At 40.0% G+C, this 22,985-nt stretch overlaps 2 protein-coding genes across 5 annotated transcripts in view; one reads left to right on the plus strand and one right to left on the minus strand.

Moving 5' to 3' along the window:
* LOC146702268 (uncharacterized) overlaps positions 1–22,985 on the minus strand; it is a 76,181-nt gene that overhangs the window by 17,928 nt on the left and 35,268 nt on the right. For 3 of the 4 annotated variants that reach the window (XM_085468738.1, XM_085468737.1, XM_085468735.1), the window contains 13 exons: positions 22,841–22,951; positions 22,556–22,663; positions 21,804–21,914; positions 9,796–9,906; positions 9,568–9,678; positions 9,111–9,221; positions 6,929–7,036; positions 6,619–6,729; positions 6,293–6,400; positions 5,751–5,861; positions 4,746–4,856; positions 1,765–1,875; positions 190–291 (listed from right to left, as the gene is read on the minus strand). In XM_085468738.1, coding sequence (XP_085324864.1) covers positions 190–291; positions 1,765–1,875; positions 4,746–4,856; positions 5,751–5,861; positions 6,293–6,400; positions 6,619–6,729; positions 6,929–7,036; positions 9,111–9,221; positions 9,568–9,678; positions 9,796–9,906; positions 21,804–21,914; positions 22,556–22,663; positions 22,841–22,951 — 1,425 coding nt within the window. The remainder of the gene's footprint in view (positions 1–189; positions 292–1,764; positions 1,876–4,745; positions 4,857–5,750; positions 5,862–6,292; positions 6,401–6,618; positions 6,730–6,928; positions 7,037–9,110; positions 9,222–9,567; positions 9,679–9,795; positions 9,907–21,803; positions 21,915–22,555; positions 22,664–22,840; positions 22,952–22,985) is intronic. The other variant, XM_085468736.1, reaches the window with a different exon arrangement.
* LOC146702269 (uncharacterized) lies at positions 16,185–18,784 on the plus strand. The gene is made up of 2 exons (XM_085469266.1): positions 16,185–16,857; positions 18,729–18,784. Exons 1-2 carry the CDS (start codon positions 16,185–16,187, stop codon positions 18,782–18,784), a joined length of 729 nt encoding a protein of 242 aa, XP_085325392.1.

Genomic DNA, 22,985 nt, shown 5'->3' on the forward strand with positions numbered 1-22,985 from the left:
TAATGACAGTTCAGTGTTAAGAGCAGAACATTTTCTATAATTAATCAGCATTTCCACTCAGAGAGAAGCAGCTGAACAGGAACGTTGTCATGGAAATGAGTGTTGGATGGAACGTGGTTACATGTTCACACACACACACACACACACACACACACACACACACACACACACACACACACACACGCTTACATCGCTGGCCAGTTTAGCTGCGTTGGTGGCGTTCACGATGTCAGGTCTGTCTGGGATGGTGTTGTAGTGATGAAGCTCCTCTTTACCTTTCCTGTAGCTGACCTGAGACCAGCAGAGGAGGTTAAGGAGAAAAGGAGGAGTTACTCTAATAAAACCAACATAAACAAAAGTGCAGTGAAGTTCAAAATTAAAAACATAAATAAAACGCAGGTGTTAAACACACTGGTCATAAAAACAGAAAAAAACAGCTGAATTCACTGAAAGCTGCTGTCGGGAAACAGAAGGTCTACACTATGAGTAAAGCCACTTAGCTAGCATGATGATCACATGCACAGCTCTACGGTGTTCACTTTTAGCACAAAAATCATATAATTAAGTCCTTTCCCAGTCGCTCCTGTGTTCCCTTGTGTGTCTCAGATCTCAGTGGGGCTTTTTCCACTTGCACTCTGATGACAACTATCTTTGTTTGTCTCTGGTAGCTTTGACTCTTTTTCCTCCACCTTTTATTCCAGTTTATTATTAGCTCTGACATAATCGTGGACTATAAATGGAAACAGACAAATCATGTCTCTTGCCAACATATTTATTCATGCAATCTATTTTACACATTCAACAGGTGAATATAATAATATTTTACAGTATTAACCGTTAAAGGACACTGTTGTAGAAAGACTGAAATAACAGCTAATGGTCTAATATCATAGACTGTGCATAGACTGCATTCTTTCTAATGGCCAGCAGGTGGCGCCTCCTCTGGTTGCAAAGATACTTCCAGTATCTAGAAGTTTGTTAGAGGTTTGTTGTTTCCTTGATGTACCTTACAGAACGTTTTCCTGATGACTTCTTGGGATTTCATACACTTGCTCTGGAAAAGCACAAATATTCGCCTCTAAAACTGACGGCAGCATCGTTTTAGAATTCAGAATAAAAAGATTTCATTCGTTTTCTCCAAGCGTTGTCCTTCCTTGCTTTAATAAGCTGATTGTCGGTGGTGTTTGGAGAATCTCAGCTGAGGTTTTTTGCAATGCAGCGTGAAGCCGAGTAAATTTTTGATCGACTTGTGCAAACGCTGACTCGCCTCTTTTCCCATCACCTGCTGTGAGTTTGTCTTGTTGTATTTGTATGTAATGATGCTGCACCATTGCTCAATAAAACACAATGTCCATTTTTAATTACAGTTCTCCTCGGAGTTGATAGAAGGATGGACCAGGTTACACATTCACTGGTTAACAACTCATTAATCAAACGTTGTGCTCTCAGTCGTCAGATCCAGTTTCAACACACAAATATGGTGATGGTGAAGCCACGAGTAAAATCAGTCGGCTCAGAGCTTCAGTATCAGACTTGCCTAACCAATCACAGACAGCGCAATGTTATGCAGCAGAGTACAGTAAAACATGTGAACAGTGGTTTGGCAGATGCACTGCAAAATAACTGTTACTTGTTGTGTTTTACTGTAATTTAATAGAGAAACTGTTAAGTTCTGCTGATGAGCTGCTGTCGGCACAGTTATACGAACAAACGTTACATAACAGCTGTTGTATCACTGATTCAGACGGACAGGTAAATATTTACTTCACTCTGCTTCTTGTTGACCTCCATGGCGTGCTCCACCTCAGGAAGCGTCTTCATGTTGGTGTAGCTGGACTTCCCCTTCTCCCGATTATATTTCTCCTTGTAGAGCTTCTACAGAGAGACAGAAGAGAGTCAAAAAGGACTGAGGAAGAAAAAATGATTAAATAAGTGAAGAAAAGGAGATGTGGAGGATTTGAAAAGAGAGACGCAGAGAAACAGAAGCCTGATAAATTTAGGGAGGAAAACATCAGATGACTAATTCATCCTGGTGCTGGATTGCGTCTGAAAGCGCACTCGTTCATTTGTCTAAAAATAAGACGAGCTGACTTCCAACTGTGAAAATGAGGAATTCACAGCGTGATGCACAAATGAATACAAAAACTGAGTGAAGTTAAAAGGCCTGCAGAATAAACCGGCCGCCTTCTGTTTGGATTTTGCTTTAATCGTGTTTCAAAAACCAACTGATTGCTAATGTGTCATTTCTTTATAAAGAAATAAGAGTCCTACATTTAAAAAAATGCTTAAGGTCTATGAATCGGTGAAGAAAATAATAATTACTGTAATAATAATAATTACTGCAGACAGTCAAACATTAGATATATTGCATATAAACATAAAACAGCTGCATATCTGTAAACTTGTACTATAATATCAGGAGTACAAGGACAAACTAATGAGTGATGTATGAGTTTTAACTAGTTTGGATAAAACTGTTATTTAATTGCTTGTAAGGTCTCCTTGAGTGTCTTTACTGGTGCCTGAAAATAAAATGTAATGTTGTTGTTGTTAAATGAGGTGAATTTTTTTAGCTTCTCCTTTTCATTTTATTTTTATTGCGGCACATGTGGCGCAGCGTGAAGAACAGACAGACTGAAGAAACTGATCTGGCTCTGTTATTGGCCGCAAACTGGACCCTTTGAGTAGGAAGGTTAATAAACTGGTTTTATAGGAAAGAGCTGATACTGGAACCAGCATACTGGACGGTATTGTCCTGGTTTGTTCCTTCAGGGTTTTACAGACACTGGGATTGTCTGGGCTGCTGATGTAAAGGCGGTCTACGTTTCGCGCTCCAGTTAGCGTCGCATTGCTCGGTCAGCAGACATGAAACCAGAGGAGGATCGGGCCCGCGTCCCAGATTACCCAAAGCTTTGATTTTCTGCCCTCGGGGCTGATTGACACCAAACAATTCCCCTCATGTGTAACATCCGTACAATAAACAGAGAATTTCGTGTTCTGCACCAGCACTTCAGACAGTTTGAGCAGAATCAGGTCACATGCAGCACATAGCTGAAAACTGTCCACTTCACACACGCTGACATGCTGGGAAAAGACAAACAAAACAAACAGACAGGGCAGAGCATCCAGGAGGTGGAACACATGACGCCCACTCTGTAGTAGTAAATGCACCGGACCGTCACCTGCTCCACTCACACTGACACCACGCCAACGATGTGTCACGCCTGTAAAAAACATCACTCATGGTTACCAGAAATGAAAAACACCACAGAGTGGATTTAACTCTTCTAGACAATCAAAATTTCACTTTTGAGCTAAAGTGAACATATTTTCCTACCCTGACTATTTCCATACAGCTATTTCAAGTGCAAGATGCAGCAACAGTTTGCATAACAATTTAAAGTCTTTGCTCAGCTTAATGTAGAAAATAGCAAAAGCAGGTCTCTGTACAATCATGAGCAATTACAAGTTTCCTGCTACCCTGCTGGTGGAGCTGTCTGTGAGCATGTGCAAATCAGTTGGAGCAGACAGGCTGTAAACACAGCCGGGACAAAGACAGGAGAGCAGGCTGCGTCATGCATTTTGTGCCAAATGTCTTTAGACAGCTACATCAGAGCTCTCACTAAGACCATGATTGTGCATCACATCAGTCACATCCTGAAGAGAATTTGAGTTTTGCACAGCTTTCAGTGATTGCTGAAGACCTTTCTCTGCTGCAGTTTGTTCATATCTGAAATAAAACCTACTTTTTAACTGTTGATGCTCTTTGAGTCTTTAACTCCACCTACACTGGTGACGGGGCAGGAGTCTAAGCACAGATGCCCTGTTGTCCTGGGAGGTGTTCCCAAGCTTACAGAGACACAACTTTTCCAGTGTCCGGAATCTGCCCTGAGGCCTCCACCCACCAGGACAAGCCTGACACACCTCAGCTGGGACATGGACAGGCCTTTAACCACTCAGCTGCCTCCTTCTGTTTTTAATCCTGACTATCTTTTTATACTTCCTCGAGCATCTTATCCATCTTGTCCTAACACCTTCATCTCTCATCCAAAGCACTCTTCTGGGAACTGTTGAAAGGTGTGAAACACAGTCATCCTTTCTCTCTCCAGATTCACCATCACATGCTCATGAACACCAGCAGCGTCCAGCTCGTGGACAGTTTGTAAAATCTGTCACAGGTGTCAGTTTCCAGCAGTGAGTCTGTGAGAAGTGTGTGCCTGTCCCAGTTTATCAGCTTCAATCTGCCACTACTGTGTGTGTGTGTGTGTGTGTGTGTGTGTGTGTGTGTGTGTGTGTGTGTGTGTGTGTGGTGGACAGTAGGTCAGTGTCTGTGTCCTCAGGCTCTGGAGCACCACACAGCTGCTCCCTGTTTTCACGCTTCTACAGACAAAATGATACCAACTCACAAAACACTTCCCATGAGCGTGTCTGTGTGTGTATTTGTGTGTGTGTGTAACACAGGACCGCGGGATGTTGCTGTTTAAATGCCTCCCATCTGCTCTTTAGTTAGAAATGTGAACTCCGAGTGGATTATAATTCCAGAGGTGTGACATCTGTCTAACCATGTTCACGTTTCATCGCTTTGCTGCTTAAAAACATGCAGAGAAGTTCAATATTTTTCTGTTGTTGCTCTTTCAAAAGCTCAGCTTTTATATCTCAAATTTGCTCCGTTTGCTCGTTAAACTGAGCGCGAATAGCGATTTGGTGTCTCTGACTTGATGCTGTGAAGGCGGCGTCACACTCACATCGCTCTGTGTCTTGCTCAGCTCTTTGGCAAACACGGTCTCGATGGTTTGGGGCATCTGGGCATAGAGACTACAGCCGGCTTCTTTCTTGCTCTCCTCCCTGTAAGCTTTCTGCGACACAAACACGTGAACCACATCAACAGACGCCGACCACATCAGGACGTCTTTTAAAAAAGCAGTGCAGCATTTTGCTTTGCTGTCTCACCAGCATTTATTTTAAAGTTCTGCATAATTAGAGATTTCATAATGAAATATTTATTATTATGAGGCTGATGCATTATAAATCTGCTCAAAAAATATGATCACAACAGTTGTGCGTGCTGAGGTCTAACAGAATGTAATGACGCCTGCCTGACTTACACAGTTAAGCTGATTTTAATGATTTTCATCTCTAAACTGGAAACACTGCACCGAGCTACAGACTGATTAAAAAACATCAGAAAGTGCAGCAGCACATGTGTACAGGTAAACAAATGGAAATGCCCTGTTGGTTTGCTGAACAGCAGTTGTTCCCATGTGCTGCTCCCTCGTGATCCCATCAGGCAAAAATAAAGCAAATCCTGCCTGAAAACTCAATGTTCAACCATAAAACTTTAAATAGATTTTTTCTGTTACTACACAAACATCCTTTTTATAAGAAACAACACTGTTATCATAGCAAAAAACCTTCATGCCAATGATACTGTAATGCACAGAAAATCTGAAAAGCAGGTAAATCTCACTGTTAACTTGTTCTGCATTTGTAATAAGAATCTGAAAGGTAGAGACAGTCTCCAACCAGAGCTGCACAAACATTCACAAAACGATTAAATGTGTGTTATAAATACAACATCAGCACTTCTGTATCAAGACACCGGTACTTCAAAGGAAGTGCATCGTGATATTTGGCCCTGCCTTGTTCAAAAACAGCAAACGGGAACAATCCCGCCTGTAAAGCGAACCTGCTGCTGACTCACAACATGCTCATGAAGGTTCAGAGAGCAGTGGCTGCATGTTTAAATGTACCTCGCTGTGCAGCTGGCTCTGCTCCTTGGCATGCTGAGTTTCTTTGGTCTCGGGCAGCAGAGAGTACAGACACTTCACCATCTCCTTCTTACCCGCCTCTTTGTATTTATTCTGGGTGATGAAAACAAGACAGGAGATTAATAACTGCTCAGTGACACTGAGCACACGCCTGCACCTCACACTTCATCTGATTCTGTCTGTGTTTGAATAGATTTGGAGCTTGCACTGACAGCTTTATAACAGAAGTATGCAGCATGCAGGCCTGGAGCACGGGGAGCACAGAATATACAGCTGTTTGCAGATGACACTCAATTCTAAAACTGAAAAAGCTGACAGAAAGAAAATCCAAATTAAAGACCTCCATATTTATGATTTTTTTACAGTAAGTTCATGAAGCCAGACGTTAGTAAAATGTTACCAGCAAAAACAGCAAACACAGAAAGCTTTTTTATTCCCCACATTCACAGAGTTGTATTTGATTTATTTTTATACATGCTTAATTTTCAATGTGCAATCAAACTGTGAACACACACAGCTCCCACCTCGCTGTGTGTCTCAGCCATCTCTTTAACAAACTGAGTCTCCAGAGTTTCAGGCAGCAGCGAGTACAAAGTGTTGGGCAGATCCTCTTTGTCCTTCTTGTATTTTGACTAGAAGAGCCAGACGCACAGAGGAAAAAACACATTGAGAGATATATTTGCTATATTTCTGAGAGAAGCAGTAAATTTACATACCATGAACAGAACAGTACTTGACATAAACATACAGGGCTGTTAGTTTCTAAACACTCCACAGTTTTGAAGCATATTTTGTCAAATTTGACCTAAATAGGTGTAAATGAGTAAATCTGGTGCATGCTGCAGCTCACCTCACTCTGAAGTTCTGAGATGTGCTTAACAAACTCCATCTCTTTGGTCTCCGGCATCTGATGGAAAACACTGCTGCCGATGTCCTGTCTGCCTTTCTGCTTGTATTTATTCTGCAGCGCACAAACATGCAGAGTCAGATGATGAAAAAGAGTCCAGAAAAAAATGAGAACAGTAAATTAGGATGTTGTAACAACATCAACACGATGAATCATTGGGATTTATTTTTTTTTAGCAATTTTTTGACACAGAACAAGCTGCAGTGAAACTATTGGACCAACATGTTGTTACACGTTGCGGACGTCCGCCCACCTCACTCTGAAGCTCCGTCACTGCTTTAGCAAACTTGATCTCCTCTGTCTCAGGCAGCAGTGAGTACAGGTTGGTGCTCAGCTCCTTCTTACCTTCCCTGTATTTCACCTGGAGAGCAGAGACATACTCGGTTAATCATACACCGTAACAGAAAAAAATCTACATAAAAAAGTCAGAATTTGTTCTATCTACAGACGTTTTATATGAGCGAGAGAACGATCAAAGTCAAGCTCAATTAAAAAAAAAAATCGATGCAGAAAAAATGGTAGACACAGACAGAAACTACTCAAACTCAGCCGAACAAAAACGAAATCAAAAATGGACCCCGAACTTGCTGAAAAACAAACAAACAAACAAACAAACAAACAAACAAACAAACAAACACACAAACACCTGACAATTTAAACCCGATACCAAAACTTCAAACACTAAATCATCAATTAAAAGTGAAATTAATTAAATACAATTGTAAACAGATAAATACTGTATTAAATGTTTTAAACAACATTATTCTACATTTAAGTCATTATTTAATATTTAATTAATTAATTCTGATTTGAAATAAAAATTGACACATTTATTTGCATTGATGTGTTTATTTAATTGCACTCGTGGAGTTTTGAGGTTTTATTTTAGTACCTGGTGTTTGTGTGTGTGTGTGTGTGTGTGTGTCTGTGTGTGTGTGTCCGTGTGTGTGTGTGTGTGTGTGTCTGTGTGTGTGTGTCCGTGTGTGTGTGTGTGTGTCTGTGTGTGTGTGTCCGTGTGTGTGTGTGTGGAGGGGGTTCAACCCTTGTGCCCTCCTGAAATTTTGCACCCTTTTGACACCCTTGTGTACAAAAAAGTACACAAACAAAATCTGCCATAAAATCCTGACACAACAACATTATTTTTTAATTTTATTTCTTTTTTTCAGAAATCATTTCTCCAACTTGAGGCCTTTTCAAAACGTTTAAACATGAAATCATGTTCAGGACTTTATCCTTTAAATGTCAGTTTAAACGTCTGAACTACTGCAAAAAAAACACAATAATTATTTTCATATAAGAAACAGAATGGTGACGGGAACAAACTGATCTGACTGCATTAATATTTTAGGTGTACAGTGATGCCAAATTTGTGCTTGTACATGAACATGTAGAAAAATGTACGTATTGACTTTCTTACTTCAGTCTTTTCCTCCTTTTTTCTGTGGAAATGTTTGTTGCCTCCTGTGGATTTTATTCCAGTCTTTTTGTTTTTCAAACCAAGTTTTCTGTTGTTTTCTTTCTTTAATAACTCTGTTTTCCTGCTGTTGTAACGAACTTTCCTCACGTGTCATTGATTGTTTTAACCTGCGTTCTTCCTGCGTCTCTTTGTGTAAGCAGTAAACGCTCCGATTCTTATATAGTGCTTTTCTACACTCCCGAGTACTCAAAGTGCACATTCATCCAATCACACAAGCACTTTCTTCTTTGCTTTTCAGTGCTTACTAACTACATTCACACACATTCACACTCCGATGGATGCATCGAGAGCAACTTGGGGCTAATATGTTGCCCGAGGATATTTGACATGCAGACTACAGGGAGCCAAGGATCAAACGACCGACCGTCTGATCAGTAGATGACCTCGTCTACCTCCTGAGCTACAGCCACCCCTCAAAGAAGCGTGTCGGCAGCCGTGTACCAGACTATCAATATTCTTGTTGAGGCGTCTTTATGTGCAGCCCTGTTTGTTGCTGTTATTCGCTCCATGTTTCTTCGTGTTTACTTCTTGGATATCTGTGTTACTTCACCTTCTGGACTTTGATAATTTTGGAACTTTTTTCTATAAACTGAAATAAAAGCTTGACTTCTGTTACTTCCATCTGCTTTGGTGTCTGTATTTGGCTCCTCACTCCAGTCCTCTCAAAACAGATGGATTATTATTTGGCAGAAACTGCAGTTTTTAAACATATAAAAACATCAAGCCCTGGGTGCCTGGAAAGGTGGATAAAATTCACAGATAAATGAGAATAACAGCACTGATATTGGTATGGAAAATATGTACTTTATAATACGTGTCAGCCTGTTGTATTCTTATGTATGTCAGGTATTTATCATGTGCCATGTGAGGGAGATTGCTATGATTTAATGATGCTTGCACAAAGTCAATAAAGAGTCGTAAATCTCTTGAATAGTTTTCTGACAGTCACGTCTCGTACCTGACTTTGTAGCTCAGTAGCCTCTTTAGCATGCTGAGTCTCCAGTGTTTCAGGCAGCTGATGGTACAGACAGCTGGTCGCCTCCTTTTTGCTCGCCTCCTTGTACTTGGCCTAAAGAAAACATCAGCCAGAATATTTGCTTGCAGGTTCAAAACAACATAACCGAACATTAAAAAGCCACATTGTTGCCATCAGTCTCATTGGCGGCTCACAGACCGTAAACATGGACACTTTTTGGACTGTGATTTACTTTTGAACCAGCGTCTGCAGGTGTAAAGATAATAACTACTGAGTCACTGATTCTTAGAAAGTTACATCCTCTGTGTTTATTGTGCAGGTAATAATAAAACACTTGGATGGATTTATGACTAAATCACTTTTAGTTTAACAGTCAAGAACAGACACAACAACTCTATGATCCTGTTAACTAAAAATGAAATGCTCTCGTTTTCCTCACCTCACTCTGCAGCTCAGACACAGTTCGTGCTAACTGAGTCTCGGCTGTTTCTGGTAGATGCGAGTAGAGACTCTGAGAGAGGCTCTTGATGCCGTTCTCCTTGTATTTACACTGCAGAGGGAAAAAGAAAGACCTAAGGCCCAGTGACCCCCAATCCTGAACTAATTCAGACACGAGGAGGAACCAGGAGCGAAGAAGAAACCGAGGGAACAGCAGCTGAAATCTTACTTCACTCTGCATGTCGGACATCTTGGCGGCGAGCTGCGTTTCGGCCGTCTGCGGCAGCTGAGAGTACAAACTGGACGACATCGCCTTCTTCCCGCTCTGCTTGTACTTGTTCTAGAAAGCAAGGAGAGCAAAACTAAATATCAAGTAAATATTTGAGATCGTGACTTTTACTCAAACAGAACAAGAACTCTGAAGAAATAAAGTTTACATAAAAAAAATCGTAATAAAGAAATATTTCCGTCTCAGCCCAGTTTGGTGGTTATTGTTGTTTTATCTTTTATTGTGAAACTGGAAACTCTGAACGAGCTGAAAGTGAGTGAATGAATGGACCGATGTCCATGAAGCCGTTTGTAACGAGTCCAAACCACTGATGGACTTCATTAAGTGTGCCTATGCCAAAAGGCACACTTATTACTATTCGTCAGATTTATTATTCTTATTATTCTCAATCTTCCGCCTAAAATTTGGCCACGTAACTCACCCTGCAGTTTTGAGACAAGCTTCATATATGTTACCGCATTTTGTGCGGCTGGATCTGGAATGATGTGGTAACTCACCCCGCAGTTTTGAGACAAGCTTCATATATGTTACCGCATTTTGTGCGGCTGGATCTGGAATGGTGTGCTATGACTTTTGGTGTTTATAACTTTTATAGTTTTTCAAATATTAATATTTTAGTGAAAATTTTCCCGCGCTTATGTGCCGCACAGTTTTGAGACAAGGGTTGCATATGTTATATCATTTTGTGCGGCTGGGTCTGGACTAGTATGCTATGACTTTTGGTGTTTATGACTTTTATAGTTTTTTAAATATTTAGATTTTAGTGCAAATCTTGGCCCTTTTCAAGGCCCATGAGAAAGATTCATCTTTTGGCCCCATAGAAACAGACTTCTTTTGTGGTGTGTTGGCTCTCTCTAGTGGTAAACCGGGAGTAGTACGGCCTGTCTACCCTTATTTGGATTAACGCAATGACGACACTATCAACGGCGCGCGTGTCTCCGCCCCTCCTCCGGTTTGAAATTGACCTTAGAAGTGATTTTCTAAGACAGCGTACCGTATTCTTTGACCGGCACGCGTCTCTCCGCCCCTCCCCCGGTTTGAAATTGACCTTTGAACGTGATTTTCTGAATTGTTTGGTAAGACAGCGTAAGCTTTGACAAGGTAAGTGTATCTCTCTCTGGTTTGCAATTTAGCTTTGAAAGTGATTTTTTTTTTATGTGTGTCTGGGTGATTTCTTTGTCTTAGGGTGAAGCTCGGCATGATGCTAAAGCTAGTTAGCGGATATTAAGCGTCTCCCGGTTTGAAATTGACTTTGAAAGTGATTTACTTTGACAAGGTTAGCGTATCTCTCTCTCTCTCTCTCTCTCTCTCTCTCTGGTTTGAAATTTAGCTTCGAAAGTGATTTTTTTTTTTTTTTTAGTGTCTAGGTGATTTCTTTGTCTCGTGGTGTAGCTTGGCACGATGCTAAAGCTAGTTAGCGGCTATTGAGAATAGGTAAGCCCCTCCGCCCCTCCTCCGGTTTGAAATTGACTTTTGAACGTGATTTTCTGAATTGTTCGGTAAGACAGCGTAAGCTTTGACAAGGCAAGTGTATATATATCTCTCTCTCTGCTTTGAAATTTAGCTTTGAAAGTGATGGGTTTTTTTTTTAATCGATCGCGTTTCACGCCGCTTTTTGTCTGCCTAGTGGGTTGATCATGATGCTAAAGCTAGTTAGCGGCAATTCAGCGAAGGTAAGAGTCTCCGTCCCTCCTCCGGTTTGAAATTGACTTTGAAAGTGATTTACTTTGACAAGGTTAGCGTATCTCTCTCTCTCTCTGGTTTGAAATTTAGCTTCGAAAGTGATTTTTTTTTTTTAATGTGTCTAGCAGAGGCGGAGCCAGACATTTGAAACACCCGGGGCTTAGCCCAAAAGGGTAGTATGCATGTGGGATTTTTTTTTTTTTTTGGGGGGGGGGGGGGGGGGGGTTTAGAAATGACTGAAAGATTAATTGGCTCTGTTTTGAGTTTTGTTCAAAAAGGAATGAATTCATATAGGGAAAAATATATATCACATGTGCAGGACACCTTAAACTAGTTTTTTAATTAAGCAGCAAGGCACCTATGATACGGTGATACTTTTGGTAAACAACCATTTGACTAACATGTGTGTCTCACCTGCTCTTGTTCCACCTGTTCTGTCCTCATTCTCCTCTCTCTACCTCTCTCTCTCTTTGTGCTGACAATCATCAAATATACAGATATTTACAAACTCTTCAGATCAAAACACTTTTTTAATTGTAACATCAAATCAGACTAAATGTTAATTTTTTTTTTAGATTGATAAATATAAAAAACATAGTTTCTCTCTTTACTCTTAAAGTTAACAAATATCTGTATTTCTTAATTGTAAATGGCACCAAATTGCATTCAAAATTAAGCCACACTTATGGAGCTCCACAATTCTTTTTCTGGTGTTTTGTTGACATCTCTTGATTTTCCCATGTCACAGAAACAGGCTCTGTGTTTTGCCTTATATGCATCCACAGCTGTGCCACCAATTTACTCACATGGACTCTACGAACCTATCAGAAGCTTCTTCAGCTCAGAATGGAATCGTCTGGAGTTTCTTATTAATTAACAATAAACTTAGTGTATATGTGCTCCTAAATTTGATCAAAGTGATAAAAAATAGACAGCTCTGTCTCTCTTTATTCTGACATTTAACTAATTCAAAATATATTTAAATATTTATCTAAAACAAAAGTTTACTCTAAATTGATGTTGTACAGTAAAAATGTTTTATGTTTTCTCCCTAAAGTGTATGTAAATATCTGGTTACAAATGTGAATATCCTGCTGTGTACTGAAATCCCTCTTGGGCTACGTCCACACGTACACGGGTATTTTTGAAAACTGATATTTTCCGTTTTCGTTTTAAAAAATAATCCCGTCCACACGTGAAGGCAGAAATGAAGGAAAACGCTGCTATGAACATGCCAAAGCAGCAGGTGACACCATATTCCTAACCGTGTAGAAATGTTGGCCAATCAGAAGTCTAGAAGCCTCGGCGGGAAAAAGTAAACAAAGCTGGGGCATAGAAGCAGAACCGAGTCGTATGTGTGGAGGGACAGTAACTGTGTGTATATGTAAGCATTTAAACACTGCAGAGAGTAGAATTAACAGTAACAGTATTGTAGAAATTCATTTCACCGAAACAATAACGTGGCGCACACTGTGACGTCAAAAAAGGCGCACATCTTTGACGCTGCGTTTTCTCCGTTTTTCTCGTCCACACGTAAATGCAAAAACGGAGTTTTAGAAAATATCCACCCTGCCCGGAGTTTTTAAAAATCTCCGTTTTCAGTGACCAAAAACGCCATTTATGTGTGGACGAAAGGTGCAAACGCATAGAAAAATCTGCGTTTTCAAAAATACCCGGGTAATCACTTTCCCAATTACAATATACAAACTAGAGATGGACCGATCCGATATTACGTATCGGTATCGGTCTGATACTGATCTAAATTACTGGATCGGATATCAGAGAAAAATAAAAAATGTAATCCGATCCATTGAATATCACGAAAGCACCTCACAAAACTTGCAACACGCGTAACTCACCTCAGAACGTTAGCACGTCGGAGCAGTATGCATCACGTGATAGAGCGGCTGTGGCATGCGGGACCTGTCGGTGGTCTGGATAGCATGTGGAGCTTCGCTAGCAACCCGGCATTTCATCTCCGACAAAGTTATCCCCGAGAGAAGTACAGCAAGTGTGTAAGTCCATCTCTGAATGTTTGTAAAGCATTCCTGCGTTAAGCTTAACAAGCGACTGCCTCTTCTTGCTGCTACTTCAATCATGAAACTGCTTAACGATCAGCTGATCGGCTTTTCTGTCGCGACTCTGTCTCTCTGGTTTGTTTTTGGCCCACTTTGCACCAGAAAGAGGAAACCAGCGGCTGAACAACAGCAGCACGTTTAAGCTTGATAAGCTGTTGTTAGAATTTATTTAATATTACTTTCTACACCAGGATCTTTTTCTACATAGCTGACGCTGGTAACTGTGCAGGGGCGGATCTAGCAAAGTTTAGCCAGGGGGGCCGATAGGGCATTAACAGGGAAAAGGGGGCACAAAGACATACTTTTCTTTCTTATTCTCATTTAAAATGTCAAGCTTTTAATAAATAATTATCTGACACCCAAAGTTTTATTCTGATGTAAAATATATAGAAGTCCAATACTGTATATAGTAACTATTAATTCTAATATACCCTAGTAAGCTATAGTGCTTTTTCCTTTGGGAAGGTACCATCTGTGCAGTCTGCAATTTTGTTGAAGAAAGATGCTGAATCTATTTAATATTTCTTGAAAAATTATTGATTTCTGTGCATTTTTTTTCACACTGCATCAAATTAAGGTTGATTACGTCGATTAAGCATCATGAGGTGGCGCGTGAGGGGTGGTTCCCTATTTTTTTATTTTTGTTGTTGCTGGGAGTTGGAACTCTATTAGTTAGGTTGCTTAATATTTCTGCTAAGTACTCTTTAAAATACCAGAATAGGGAGGATGGTGTAGGTTTAAGTTTATTAGATTGATCAGTATTGCTGAACTATGAAATATTTTTTTGCATACAGGTATAACAGAATAGCTTTAGTGTAGTTGTTGTTTTAAACTTGAGTATGAACTTCTACAAAATGCAGCAAGATATTTAAAAAAACAGTTTTGTTGATTAAAAAACACTATATCGGATTCATATCGGTATCGGCAGATATCCAAATTTATGATATCGGTATCGGACATAAAAAAGTGGTATCGTGCCATCTCTAATACAAACTGTTATGGAACTTTACTTAACAAAGTCTTAAGACCGGGTAGTGACACTATCAATATGTCTATTTAAAGAAAAGAGAGATTTTTTTTTTTTTTTTTGTTCTTGTAGTCATCTTGTCTATCAATGTATCAGAGGGTTAAAATAACAAATTGCTGGTAAACATCAGAATTATTGATTTGTTTACTGTTTGTCCATTTACGTCAGTGTAAAATCTTTTGGCTACCAATGCAGCTACCTGGCTATTTTGCTTGACTTATAATGAAAGCTCGGTCTGTTCACATGCTTTAAATGCCAACAATTGATATTCTGTTTTTATGCTGACATTCTACCAGATGCCGAGAAAAAATAAAAGATCCCAGGCACAAAAGAAGCGCTGGAAACAACTTGACCTGGTCGATCCTGCTGTCCCAATGCTCACTGGCCACAACCAAGATGAGGCAGTCAGTAGTTTTCCATCTGACCAGGTAATGAAGATATGGTAGTGATCACAAACAGTTGAACAGTTTTCGAAACACGTTTGAGACAGTTAAGAACGCCTACCCATACAGTTTAGGATTTTTTGTTACAATATCACACAACTGGCATAATAGTGCATGGTATGCAGAGCATTTAAATGAAATGAATGTGTCAGGTCACTTAATGTCGTCTATACCCTTTTTCCTGGTTTAGATGGCACCAGCCAGGTTATCCTTGGAAACACAGGATAGACCCACCTCCTTATGTTCCCCAGGTATCAAGGTAAATATCAAAAAATATTCCTCTTATTAAGAATTTACAACAGACAATTACATGTTATAGACATATTAATGGTTACATCTCACCATTATGCAAACAGCAGGGATTTTTTTTAAAATTGCTTTGTAAGTTTAGTAACCACTACTGTTTCATGTTTTCTTTAAAGTATCCAGTGTTACACTCTGTTTCAACTCTGTTAGTAGGTTTTATAATTTTGATTAACTGTATGTAACCCATTATCAGATTTCAGACACTCGTCCACCAGCAAAACGAGTCTGGGCAACTGATGATTTCCACACAGCATCAAATTCTCCACCTAAAAAGGTATGCCCACAAATGTCTATAACCAATTGGTATGCATGTGATCTTTGCTGTATAATCACCAGGGTTGATATTTAGTCTTTCACCTTACGTATGCTTGCTAACTCTTACTAAATATACATCTCAACAGCTATTTCTGTCTGTTTAGCTATTTCTATATATATTGTTCAGAAAAAACTTTTATACCATTTTATACTTAAAGCTTCAGATAAATTGACATCCACAGTGAAAAGCAGTGCAAATAAATACAAACATGGCTTTGTGATATCTTTTATCAAGATGGATGTCAGTGTATTCTGTTTGAATCACATTTAACCTGTAACTGAATTTTGTGTCATTTCTTTACAAAACGTAACACGACTATGAATTGTTTTACCATAGTTAAAAATGTTGTTACTTTACAAGAAAATCGAAATTTATACAACCCTTGCAACTTAAAAATGTCTTACATCATTGTACCAAGAGTTGCATATGTTTTTGCTCAACCTTGAAATGCATATCATTAAATACTAAACAATAACATGTCACCTTTACCATTCCTTGATCAGCCTTTCCACAACATCAATGAAGAACTACTGACAGAGGAGCTACAGAGCAACGCAGTTCAGCACTTCTGGTGTGTCAGTGCAACTCATTGTCAAAGTGATGAAAGGTACACAGAATTCTCTCGAAATCATCAGTGCACATGTAATGCCCTCACATTCCTGGCCTACCTTAATGAGGAACACCAGTTCAACACAGCCCGACTTGATAAGGTGCTTGAACAGGGAGATGCACTCTACTGTTGGATTAAAACAAATCTTCAGCAGGAGAGGTGTTATACACAAGATCATCTGACCATGGAAGACCTGCCCAAAGAAGTTCATACCGACATAAATGTCTACAGTGTGAAAATGGACAACATAAGGTATGGATACCTGAAAACACCAGACAAAACTTATCAAAGAAAAGAGTGGTGGTTGCCTCTTGCTAGTCGCCTTGTATGTCTGTCAACAGATGTGAACTATGCTTTGCTCATGGTCTCACCTCAGTGCATTGCAGTTTTCCGTGACAAATCTGGGAGGTATGGATTATTTGATTCACATTCAAGAAGTGCAGCAGGTTTATCTGAGCCAAATGGAACAGCAGTCATGCTCACTTTCACTCATGTGGATGACCTGATCACCCACTTGCATAACCTTTTTCAAAATCAAGGCAAGTATGCAAAATATGCAAAACATCTGTCGATCCAACAAGCAACATCAGGAAAGAACAAGAAGAGAATCTTGAACTTAATAATAAAAGAGAAACAACAAGGAATGTGTGCAAATTAAATAAACAACGACGTCGGAAAGCTATTCGTCGCTCAAAAAAAATCAGAGGCAGAATGTAGAACCTAAAGATAAATCTTCATCTGATCAAGTGGCAAAGAAGACGCACAAAAAAAAAGGCACGAAAGGGAACGATATGCAACTTGTCACAAATTTCGAATGAAAAAATTACAGACTTTGAAAACTCAATATGCTGTAAACTGTCATTACCACAAACAAAAACTGTTATGAAACAGAAATTATTATGCAAATCCTCAAATTCAAGGAGTAATAAAAGCCCACAAGGTGAAGAAGTACCAAAGTGATCCTCATTTTCAACAAAAGAAGAGGGACTACATTATCAGAAGATATTCTACGGATCCCAACTTTAAAATCAGACAGAAGCAATATCTGGTCCAAAGGTACAACACGGATGCTGACTTTCAAAGCAGACAGAAAAAATACATGGGCCAGAAATACAGAGAGGATCATGTCAGAGAAAGGAAGAGGGCATACATAAGAACAAAATATGCATCTGATCCAAACTACAGGCACAAACAAAAAAAATCAATTCATGCCAGGTATCACAATGACTCACAATTCAGACTGCACCATATACAGCGCTGTACCCAGTACCAGAGACACAAAATGGCTACCACTGCATCTTTCACCATTTATAAAAAGTTGTGTGCACAGAGAATAAAGAAGCCTCTATGGCTGCTGTTGCGATCCCAGTGTGCCCCCTGTAGCTCTGTGGACGGTTTTTGATTTGTTTACATCTCACCCCAACCGGTCGCGGCAGATGGCTGCCCCTCCCTGAGCCTGGTTCTGCCGGAAGTTTCTTTCTGTCAAAAGTTTTTCCTTCCCACTGTCGCCAAAGTGCTTGCTCATAGGGGGTCATGATTGTTGGGTTTATCTATATACATTAATGCTTGTATGCTTTTCATTTATTCTTTTGCCTTACTCTTCGGTTCATAATATAAAGTTACTTGAATGGTTTCCTTTTTCCTTATTTTATGTTGCTTTGCTGTTTACCACAATCTAAATATCATGTTTAAATGGAATACATTATTGTAAATGGTATTTGTACAAAATATAATTTGAATGAGATAAGATACCTTTATTAGTCCCACAAGGGAAAATTTCAAAATTTGCATGTGGTATTTTCCCTTTTCACATTAAAATACCTTTGAAATACAAATTGAATACCGCTTAATGGACTTTTTTTTTTTTCTACCAAGAAAACTTACTTTGGCTTACAATCTGTTAAACTGTTCACTTTAAACGACTCAAAACTGTAAAATCTAAATTGTAACTTCTCTTGAACACCTCAGACTTAAACATAATTTCTTTTATTTCTTTTATATCTATTAACTTCTTTTGTAATGGTGCAACTGGAGCATCTTTCTCTCATCTCTGTATGCTGCACTGCATATAGCAGAGATCACAATACAGCTTACTTTTCCTTAACTTGAAAATCAGCTGTATTCAATTTCCCTCCCCCTAGTGTTATAAATGGCAACCTGCACTAATTGCACCACATTAAAGGCAAACTACACTCATTGGCAGCGGCATAGGCACACTTAAAATTTGTTCTGAAATTTTCGCTTTCTAGTTTCTTTTTATTGTTCAATGTCAGTTTTCTGTGACATGCTCGCTGGTCTCAGATTGAACAGATGAGTAACAGCAGCAGCAGCTGGTGTCTCAGTTTTATGGAAATGCTTCATTTACACAGAACTGACCTCTGCGCTGTTTGTAAAAACTGTTTCACGTCAGGTCCTACAGAGCTGCTGATGTTGGATCCTGCCTGCATCACAAACACAGCTTTATGATCCAGAGATAATAAAACAAAGGCCCTTTAATTTAAGGATGACAGCTTTATTGCTGCACAGCTCTAAACGTTACAGCGTGACTCAGGAAACTGAACTCGACTAAAATAAAATGCAACCTGTTCATTTGTTGGAAACAAAAGAAGCAGCTGTGCATTATTCAGAATCTAAATAAAACAAATAAAGTGCAGCACCAGAGGGGGGCATACTGAGTGATTCATAATGATAATATTACAATGTGTGCAATAAGATAAAGATTAAAGTCCTTTATTGGTTATGCCCATGCAGCTCTATTCACTGCAGAAAGTACATGTAGGTAAGTATCCACCTGTTGCTCTTCTTTTCTCTTTCTCGTCACTCACAGGATCTTTCCCTTCAAAGGGACTTTTTCTCTCCCACAATCACAATGTGCCTGCTCACAAGGGGTCACTTGATTGCTGGGGTTCTCTCCACAATACTGTCGGATCTTTACCTTTCAGAATAAAGTGCCCCGAGGCCAACGTTGTTGTGACTTGTTGCTGATTAAAAAAACTTCAATTAAATTATAGAAACTACTATAAAGAACGTTTCAAACTAGTGACAAATAGACAGAAAACTCCAATAACAGAAAGACAACAACATAACATGAAGTCACCTTTGCCAAAAACCTGCAGTTCCTCTAGTGACCAGCTCATCTTGTAACCGGAAGGTTGCCGGTTTGATCCTCAGCTCTGTCTATCTTGTTCGTTGTGTCCTTGGGCAAGACACTTCACCTACGACCTACTGGTGATGGCGCGGTATGGCAGCCTCGCTTCTGTCAGTCTGCCCCAGAGCAGCTGTGGCTACGACTGTAGCTGCCTCCACCAGTGTGTGAATGTGAGAGTGAATGAACAGTGGAATTGTAAAGTGCTTTGAGGGTCTCGAAAAGCGCTAAATAAATGCAATCTATTATTATTATTATTATTATTATTATTATTAATTGAAGCTGGCTCTATAAACGAGTCAGTCATAAGAAATGTTCATTTTACAGCAGAAACAGACGCAGCTGTTGAGGGTTTTTAACTCACTTGTTTAAACTTTATGAGTACTGAAAGTTATGTCGTGTTACAGGATGCTCTGGCTGACAGATGCGTAGCTGCAAGCTGTCTATGAGCCCTCACCTCGGCTGTGTGGAATCACTGAACTGGAGCCTTTTGGGGCTTTTTCATGCAATTATCTGATAAATAATATGGATGTGGTTCAGTTTATTTGGATGTTAGCCGTAACTAGCAGGTATCTCTATCTGTGCAATGCACCTGTACGGCTAGCTTGCTAACTTTGTAGCGTCAGTTAATTACTTAGCAGCCCATCCTGCTATTTAGATATAAGCACTTTTGTTAACCAAAAAATAACACTGTGGGAGCCAAAACACTAATGCTGAGGCTTCAGTCACTGGGTGACATCATAGTGGCTCGTCGTGTTTGGAGGACGAAGAATACTGAGTTGCATCCCAAGAACACCATACCTACTGTGAAGCATGGGGGTGGAAACATCATGCTATGGGGCTGTTTTCCTGCCAAGGGGACAGGACGACTGATCTGTGTTAAGGACAGAATGAATGGGGCCATGTATCGTGAGATTTTGAGCCAAAACCTCCTTCCATCAGTGAGAACTTTGAAGATGAAACGAGGCTGGGTCTTCCAACATGACAATGATCCAAAACACACCGCCCGGGCAACAAAGGAGTGGCTCCGTAAGAAGCATTTGAAAGTCCTGGAGTGGCCTAGCCAGTCTCCAGACCTCAACCCCAAAGAAAATCTGTGGCGGGAGTTGAAAGTCCGTGTTGCTCGGCGACAGCCCCAAAACATCACTGCTCTCGAGAAGATCTGCATGGAGGAATGGGCCAAAATACCAGCTACTGTGTGTGCAAACCTGGTAAAGACCTATAGTAAACGTTTGACCTCTGTTATTGCCAACAAAGGTTATGTTACAAAGTATTGAGTTGTATTTTTGTTATTGACCAAATACTTATTTTCCACCCTGATTTATGAATAAATTCTTTACAAATCCTACCATGTGGATTCATGGATTTTTTTTTCACATTCTGTCTCTCACAGTTGAAGTGTACCTCTGGTGCAAATTACTGACCTCTGTCATCATTTTAGGTGGGGGAACTTGCACAATCGGTGGCTGACTAAATACTTTTTTGCCCCACTGTATGTCCATCTTTTATATACAGTCCATGATCTCATCCCAGTATGTTCTCCACTTCTATCTTAACAACCCCGGAAAAGGGGAATATCTTCTGGAAGAATCTCCTCCCTCTGTTTGACTTCCTGAGTACAAACTCTGCTCTGGCTGCAATGACACCTTCCTCTTGTTATTCCCCTTCATCAGTCACTGTCCTGCAGGACTGCACCACACCTGCACCACAGCAGTTCAAAGATTCACTCTAAAAGTTTGAAGATGGGCTTTGGCTGAGCGTCTGACTGAACTTACTTGCTATACTATGAAATGAAAACAAATTCAGCAGTGATTACAGAGATCTAACCTCCAAACCAGAGAATTAATCATAAACTCTGCTGTTTACAGACTCTCAGTTCTAACTTGTTGTTTTTCTGCTGAATATCTGAGTTTCTTTACAAAGACTTCTGTTCCTCAGTGACATCATGCAGACAAGTTCTCACTGTTACAAACAGCATTGGAAATATCCCAGACATTCAGCTGAGCGTCTTCAAAGTGCAAAATATGACTCATTTATTAAATATTTGAGGAGTAACGCTGCACTCAGTGTCTCGGCTTAAAAAATGCAAGACAGCAGCGAAGACACAACGTTCTCATAGACCTGACTTTACAGGAAAAAACGTTCACGCAGTCGTCCTTAAACACATCTTTACAGCTGCCAGCAAACAGAGACGATGGTCACACCGGCCAGCTCTGACAAACTCAAACTAAATATTAGATTTTACATGGAAAGAAGGGAATAGCTCTCTAATGTTTTGGTGCTCTAATATTCCACTTCATGAAAAGTGGATAAGTGAATGTGAATAATGGATGTGTGTACCTCGCTCTGCAGCTCAGTAACCTCTTTAACGTGCTGCGTCTCCAGAGTCTCAGGGAGCTGGTGATACAGAGAGCTGCTGGCCTCCTTCTTCCCTGCTTCTTTGTATTTAACCTGCAGGAAAATGTTACGTTCATTATCACAGTTTTTACATTCTGTCTCGGACAGCATTATGGGAGAAGATGTGCTGTTGCAAAAAGCTTTTAGTATCACCTTTTCAGACTAATATTGTGCTTATTTTGTCTGTATGCACTGGATCTGGACTAACACCAGGTAAACAGGAAGAACTGGATGTTTCTTGTGTTCTTCAAAGAGAATAAAATCAGTCTGAATATGTTGCAGCAAAGAAGGAGGAGGGCAGAAAGGCACCCAGGAGCTCTGAATGTGATAACACTGATAACAAGACCAGAATAGACAACAGCAGCCAGTTTATCTGCCCTGTGTTAGCCTGATGGAGTGTCTGAGACAGGCACACACATATTTTAGACTCTAAGGACTTTGCATTGACATTCGTACGCTCCCTGCAGGCTGATAATGTCTCAGATACGGCCACGCCTCTTTATCCTTCTGTGGGAGAATATTCAAACTCTGCAGGAACTCTCTGGGTGGTGCTAACCACTCCACCACCATGCTGCACCGCAGGAATTTTTAACCTGGAATTTATACCTGTACCACAATTTTCTTTACCTAATGTTACTTTGACTGTTTGTTTAAAACCCAAATATTGCCTGGAACAACACTAAAACAGTTCCCACCTCGCTGTGCGTCTCAGCCATCTCTTTAACAAACTGAGTCTGCAGAGTTTCAGGCAGCAGCGAGTACAAAGTGTTGGGCAGATCCTCTTTGTCCTTCTTGTAGTTTGCCTTCAAACAAAAGAATGAAAAATGTTTTTAATCCTACACGAAAAACTTAAAAACACTTATTTTTTACTATAATACTAATAATAGAATTAGTGCTGCAAACTGTAGATTTCTTACAGACACAGATCCTCTGAGATCTGATGAAACTATACACCTGTGTGGTGCGTTCAGGGTCCTCACCTCACTCTGTATTTCTGACATCTGTTTGGCGAACTGTGTCTCTGCCGTCTCTGGGAGCAGCGAGTACAAGTTCTTACTGATCTCCTTCTTACCCTCCTCTTTGTACTTCACCTGCACACACACACACACACTGACTTTAAACAGC

Source organism: Copadichromis virginalis, linkage group LG9, assembly GCF_057382275.1.
Source record: "Copadichromis virginalis isolate Kocher_CV1m ecotype Utaka linkage group LG9, C_Virginalis_male_GT1.1, whole genome shotgun sequence".
Classification (NCBI taxonomy): domain Eukaryota; kingdom Metazoa; phylum Chordata; class Actinopteri; order Cichliformes; family Cichlidae; genus Copadichromis; species Copadichromis virginalis.

Coding starts and splice junctions, on each gene's coding strand:
- LOC146702269 (XM_085469266.1), top strand. CDS start 16,185: ATGTCACCTTTACCATTCCTTGATCAGCCTTTCCACAACATCAATGAA. Junction 16,858..18,728: donor TAACCTTTTTCAAAATCAAG/GCAAGTATGCAA, acceptor GTTTCACGTCAG/GTCCTACAGAGCTGCTGATG.